The 6974-nt window shown below is 44.6% G+C and overlaps 1 protein-coding gene and 1 long non-coding RNA gene across 4 annotated transcripts in view; one reads left to right on the forward strand and one right to left on the reverse strand.

Annotated features, from left to right (window-relative positions):
• The window catches only part of SLC12A2 (solute carrier family 12 member 2), a 116274-nt gene that overhangs the window by 106867 nt on the left and 2433 nt on the right, over nucleotides 1-6974 (forward strand). For all 3 annotated transcript variants that reach the window (XM_077291466.1, XM_077291448.1, XM_077291457.1), the window contains 2 exons: nucleotides 4013-4148; nucleotides 6237-6304. In XM_077291466.1, coding sequence (XP_077147581.1) covers nucleotides 4013-4148; nucleotides 6237-6304 — 204 coding nt within the window. The remainder of the gene's footprint in view (nucleotides 1-4012; nucleotides 4149-6236; nucleotides 6305-6974) is intronic.
• The window catches only part of LOC143808625 (uncharacterized), an 86301-nt gene that overhangs the window by 31060 nt on the left and 48267 nt on the right, over nucleotides 1-6974 (reverse strand). The window lies entirely within an intron of this gene.

The following is a 6974-nucleotide window of genomic DNA, read 5'->3' on the forward strand; positions in this document are numbered from 1 at the left end:
ATCTCACACGAATCCGCAACGTGGGCACATACCCTTAGGGTTGGAATTAGAGTTAGGGTACCGTCTCACAGTGGCACTTTGATCGCTACGACGGTACGATCCGTGACGTTCCAGCGATATCCATACGATATCGCTGTGTCTGACACGCAGCAGCGATCAGGGACCCTGCTGAGAATCGTACGTCGTAGCAGATCGTTTGGAACTTTCTTTCGTCGCTGGATCTCCCGCTGTCATCGCTGGATCGTTGTGACAGCGATCCAGCGATGCGTTCGCTTGTAACCAGGGTAAACATCGGGTTACTAAGCGCAGGGCCGCGCTTAGTTACCCGATGTTTACCGTGGTTACCAGCGTAAAAGTAAAAAAAAAAAAAAAAACGTACATACTCACATTTCGGTGTCCTTCAGGTCCCTTGCCGTCTGCTTCCCGCTCTGACTGTCTGCCGGCCGGAAAGTGAGAGCACAGCACAGCAGTGACGTCACCGCTGCGCTCTGCTCTCACTGTACGGCGGCACTCAGTCAGAGCGGGAAGCAGACGGCAAGGGACCTGAAGGACACCGAAATGTGAGTATGTACGTTTTTTTTTTTTTTTACTTTTACGCTGGTAACCACGATAAACATCGGGTTACTAAGCACGGCCCTGCGCTTAGTAACCCGATGTTTACCCTGGTTACCCAGGACCTTGGCATCGTTGGTCGCTGGAGAGCGGTCTGTGTGACAGCTCCCCAGCGACCACACAACGACTTTCCAACGATCACGGCCAGGTCGTATCGCTGGTCGTGATCGTTGGTAAATCGTTATGTGAGACGGTACCCTTAGGGTTGGAATTAGGGCTAGGGTTGGAAATAGGGTTAAGATTAGGCTTGTGGTTAGGGTTAAGGATAGGGTTAGGGTTGTGTTGGGGTTACAGTTGTGGGTAGGGTTGGGATTAGGGTTAGGATTAGGGTTAGGGTTGGATTTAGGGTTACGGGTGTGTTGGGGTTAGGGTTGTGGTTAGGGGTGTGTTGGGGTTAGGGTTGTGATTAGGGTTATGGCTACAGTTGGGATTAGGGTTAGGGGTGTGTTGGGGTTAGTGTTGGCGTTAGAATTGAGGGGTTTCCACTGTTTAGGCACATCAGGGGTCTCCAAACGCAACATGGCGCCACCATTGATTCCAGCCAATCTTGCGTTCAAAAAGTCAAATGGTGCGCCCTCCCTTCCAAGCCCCGACGTGCGCCCAAACAGTGGTTTACCCCCACATATGGGATACCAGCGTACTCAGGACAAACTGGGCAACAACTGTTGGGGTCCAATTTCTCCTGCTACCCTTGTGAAAAAAAAATTGCTTGCTAAAACATCTTTTTTGAGGACAGAAAAATGATTTTTAATTTTCACGGCTCTGCGTTGTAAACTTCTGTGAAGCACTTGGGGGTTGAACGTGCTCACCACACAACTAGATAAGTTCTTTGGGGGGTCTAGTTTCCAAAATGGGGTCACTTAGGGGGGCTTTCTACTGTTTAGGCACATCAGGGGCTCTGCAAATGCAACATGACGCCCGCAGACCATTCCATCAAAGTCTGCATTTCAAATGTCACTACTTCCCTTCCGAGCCCTGATGTGCGCCCAAACAGTGGTTTACCCCCACATATGAGGTATCAGCGTACTCACAGCAAACTGGGCAACAAATATTGGGGTCCAATTTCTCCTGTTACCCTTGTGAAAATAAACAATTGCTTGCTAAAACATCTTTTTTGAGGAAAGAAAAATGATTTTTTATTTTCACGGCTCTGCGTTGTAAACTTCTGTGAAGCACTTGGGGGTTGAACGTGCTCACCACACATCTAGATAAGTTCCTTGGGGGGTCTAGTTTCCAAAATGGGGTCACTTGTGGGGGGTTTCTACTGTTTAGGCACATCAGGGGCTCTGCAAACGTAACATGATTCCCGCAGACCATTCCATCAAAGTCTGCATTCCAAATCGTCACTACTTCCCTTCCGAGCCCCGGCATGTGCCCAAACAGTGGTTTACCCCCACATATGGGGTATCAGCGTACTCAGGAGAAACTGCACAACAACTTTGGGGTCCAATTTCTCCTGTTACCCTTGGGAAAATAAAAAATTGTGGGTTAAAAAATCATTTTTGAGGAAAGAAAAATATTTTTTTATTTTCATGGCTCTGCGTTATAAACTTCTGTGAAGCACCTGGGGGTTTAAAGTGCTCACTATGCATCTAGATTAGTTTCTTGGGGGGTCTAGTTTCCAAAATGGGGTCACTTGTAGGGGAGCTCCAATGTTTAGGCACACAGGGGCTCTCCAAACGCGACATGGTGTCCACTAACGATTGGAGCTAATTTTCCATTCAAAAAGTCAAATGGCGCGCCTTCCCTTCCGAGCCTTGCCGTGCACCCAAACAGTGGTTTACCCCCACATATGAGGTATCAGCGTACTCAGGAGAAATTGCCCAACAAATTTTAGGATCCATTTTATCCTGTTGCCCATGTGAAAATGAAAAAATTGAGGCTAAAAGAAATTTTGTGTGAAAAAAAAGTACTTTTTCATTTTTACGGATTAATTTGTGAAGCACCTGGGGGTTTAAAGTGCTCACTGTGCATCTAGATAAGTTCCTTGGGGGGTCTAGTTTCCAAAATGGGGTCACTTGTGGGGGAGCTCCAATGTTTAGGCACACGGGGGCTCTCCAAACGCGACATGGTGTCCGCTAAAGATTGGAGCCAATTTTTCATTCAAAAAGTCAAATGGCGCTCCTTCCCTTCCGAGCCCTGCCGTGCGCCCAAACAGTGGTTTACCCCCACATATGAGGTATCCGCGTACTCAGGACAAATTGGACAACAACATTCGTGGTCCAGTTTCTCCTTTTACCCTTGGGAAAATAAAAAAATTGTTGCGAAAAGATCATTTTTGTGACTAAAAAGTTAAATGTTCATTTTTTACTTCCATGTTGCTTCTGCTGCTGTGAAACACCTGAAGGGTTAATAAACTTCTTGAATGTGGTTTTGAGCACCTTGAGGGGTGCAGTTTTTAGAATGGTGTCACTTTTGGGTATTTTCAGCCATATAGAACCCTCAAACTGACTTCAAATGTGAGGTGGTCCCTAAAAAAAATGGTTTTGTAAATTTTGTTGTAAAAATGAGAAATCACTGGTCAAATTTTAACCCTTATAACTTCCTAGCAAAAAAAAAATTTGTTTCCAAAATTGTGCTGATGTAAAGTAGACATGTGGGAAATGTTATTTATTAACTATTTTGTGTCACATAACTCTCTGGTTTAACAGAATAAAAATTCAAAATGTGAAAATTGCAAAATTTTCAAATTTTTCGCCAAATTTCCGTTTTTTTCACAAATAAACTCAGAAATTATCGACCTAAATTTACCACTAACATGAAGCCCAATATGTCACGAAGAAACAATCTCAGAACCGCAAGGATCCGTTGAAGCGTTCCTGAGTTATTACCTCATAAAGGGACACTGGTCAGAATTGCAAAAAATGGCAAGGTCATTAAGGCCAAAATAGGCTGGGTCATGAAGGGGTTAATTGTGGAATTAAGATTTTTTTCTGCTTTATACAGAGGAAATTGGATTTATGATGATAAAGCTGAGACTTTGATATTTGAGTTGTAGATTGGCGCAGTGGTTAGCACAGCAGTCTTGCAGTGCTGGTGTCTTGGGTTCTAATCCCACCCAGGACAACATCTGCAAAGAGTTTGTATGTTCTCTCCGTGTTTGCGTGAGTTTCTTCCAGTTACTCCGGTTTCCTCTCACATTCCAAAGACATACTGATGGGGAATTTAGATTGTGAGCCCCATCGGGGACAGCGATGATAATGTGTGCAAACTGTAAAGCGCTGCGGAATATGTTAGCGCTATATAAAAATAAAGATTATTATTATTATTATTATTTATTATTATTATTATTATTATTATTAGATTCTTTAAATCCTTAAAGTGACTTTGCCTGTTAATTCCACTACTACAATTAATTGTTTCTGCTCTTAAGTTTGTTTTTCTGTCTTGTTGCTTTCAGTGTGGCAGCATTTGAGGAGATGATTGAACCATTTAGGCTGCATGAAGATGAAAAGGAACAAGATGTAGCTGACAAAATGAAAGAGGAAGAGCCTTGGAGAATAACTGATAATGAGATAGAGCTTTATAAGACAAAGGTATCTATTAGAGACTATTCAAGTGCTGATCGCAGGGGATTATAGATGGTGTCTCCTAAATTACAATGGGATCGTGGTGACACCAATCCTTTTAATATACAGGAAAATCCAACTTTTAATAAGATATCATCTATCTACAGGATAGGTGAAAACTGTACGATTGGCAGAGGTCCTCCATAGATTGCTAGAACCGTAGTCCCATGGATTGGTGGTCGCACATGCCCACTGCCTCTCTATGGGATTGACAACTTTATAAATGCTCTATTAAGCTTGAAACCAGCTGTGGCAATAAATCACTGACGATAACCCAGACGAATTTCATGATCCACTAATGATATCTGTGGTTATCCTCGGACAAGCTGTTTCCCTAATAGCTGAACCATCGCACCATACTATCTGCTTCTAAAGAATTTCTCCAATTAACGATTGTGGTTAGCTCATCCCATTGCACCAGTATTTTGTGGCAGCAAAATCATTTTGGAGATAGAGGACACCCTAAATTGTCCTAAATCTTGCACGGATACCTCGAATAAAGTCAGGGATATGTCCAATTTAGCCAGTCAGTTGACATGAGGAAAACTTCATCTGTAGTACCACCGACACAAATGGAGTCCATGACATGGGGTGTACAGCAGAGGTGTCAAACTGCATTCCTCGAGGGCCGCCAACAGGTCATGTTTTCAGGATTTCCTTGTATTGCACAGGTGATAATTTAATCACCTGCACAGAATGATTCCAGCACCTTGTGGAATGCTAAGGAAATCCTGAAAACATGACCTGTTGGCGGCCCTCGAGGAATGCAGTTTGACACCTCTGGTGTACAGGCTTACATCACCTTCATATTGGCAGGTCAAGACATACCCATCTCATTAATTATATTCTTATCCTAATTGAGTAACAAACCGCATTTTAAAGAGAATCTGTCACCCCCTGGGACATATATGGCCTAACAATGACAGACTGATACAGAGGGGAGAGGACCCTGCCCTTGCGGACTTGTGTAATGTTGTTAAAGGGAACCTGTCACCTGTTTTGGCCTCTATAAGATGCGGCCACCGCCTTTTAGGGCTTATCTACATCATTCTATAATGCTGTAGATAACCCGGTCCAACCTGAAAGATAAGAAAAATAACTTTTTATACTCACCTGGGGGGGCAGTCCGGTCTGATGTGTGTTGCAGGTCCTGGTCCGGCAGCCCCCATCTTCTTGTAACGCCACCCTCCTGTTGCTTCATCACTCCTTAACATCGCCCTCCGGCGCAGGCGTACGTCTCTGTCCTGTTGAGGGAAGTGCAAAGTACCGCAGTTCGCAGGCGCCAGGAAAGGGCAGAGAGGCCCAGCGCCTGCTCACTGCAGTACTTTGCTCTGCCCTCAACAGGACAGAGAAGTACGCCTGCGCCGGCCGGAGGGCGATGCCGGGGAGCAATGAAGCAAGCATGAGGGCGGCAACGCAAGAAGATGGGTGGTGCCCGACCTGCGACCCCCCCGGTGAGAATAATAAAAAAAGTTATTTTTCTTTCAGGTTGTACCGGGGGCTTATCTACAGCATTATAGAATGCTGTAGATAAGCCCTGAGAGGTGGTGGCCGCATCTTATAGCGGCCAAAACAGGTGACAGGTTCCCTATAAAATCATCTATCCTCCAGCCTGTCTGTTATAACTAGGGTTGAGCGAATAGCTTCAGATGACGCCTTATCCAAATAGCTATAGCACTTCCTGAATAGCTGCGTCGGGAATCACGGATACCTGGAGCGCTCCAGCTGATCAGCTGTTTGGCTCCGCAGTTGCATGTGTCGCCGCTGTGTGACATTCACAACACATGCATGGCGAGCCCAACAAACAGACTCTCCATACATGTGTGTTGTGACCGTGAAACAGCCGCGACACATGCAGCTGCGGCACCGAACAGCTGATTATCGGGAGCGCTCCAGGTATCCGGGGTCCCGAGGCAGCTATTCAGTAAGCGCTATAGCTATTTGGATAAGGAGTTATCCGAAGCTATTCGCTCATCCCTAATTATAACGTCTGTTCCATTTTTAGCTTTGCAAAGTCTGATTATTCACTGTGTCTCATCCTCTGCTTTGCGTTAGACTCATCGTCAGATCCGGTTAAATGAATTGTTGAAGGAGCACTCGAGCACGGCCAATGTTATTGTCATGTAAGTTGGAATGTAATCTAATCTGAGCCCGAGTATGCACACTATGATCGCACCACTTCTCTGTTTTGCATTTGTCAGAAATATGTGAAATATTTTAACAAGTATTTATGAGTTGCAAAACGTGTGCTTCTTCTACCATGGGTAGTATGGCTCTGGAGAGAAATGGAATGTGTGGTGATGGTTTATTTTTATGTTTAGAGAGTTTGGGGGTGTCGTCTTGGTGTCGTTTTTCCATCCTGTGTAGCATCCTGTAACGTGCTTTATCCTTCGTTCATTCTCTCCCAGCATGGCTCAAATGGAGGACGCTGGGCAGGATGAGAACGCCATTAACCCCATATCTGCATGTTAATAGCATGTTTTCACGTGACCTGTCCTCTTTTAAGGTAGTAGGGCACCATGGCCCCTTCAGAGGCTTATCTGTTGGGGTTCAATCTCCACTGATTTAAGCTTAAACACATCTTTGGGATAGTCCATCAATGTTCGACGTCTCAGAAAATCTGACACATTTGTAAGGCTAGGTTCACATTTGTATGTGTGCAGACGTAATTTGTCAGATATTAAAAACGTAAGCAAACGTGCCATAGGTTGACATACGTATGCCTGAATGTATACGTAATCTACATCTTTATAGATTTGTTTTCATTAACAATAAAGATCTTTCTTTTTCTCA

This window comes from Ranitomeya variabilis, chromosome 1 (genome assembly GCF_051348905.1).
Source record: "Ranitomeya variabilis isolate aRanVar5 chromosome 1, aRanVar5.hap1, whole genome shotgun sequence".
Classification (NCBI taxonomy): domain Eukaryota; kingdom Metazoa; phylum Chordata; class Amphibia; order Anura; family Dendrobatidae; genus Ranitomeya; species Ranitomeya variabilis.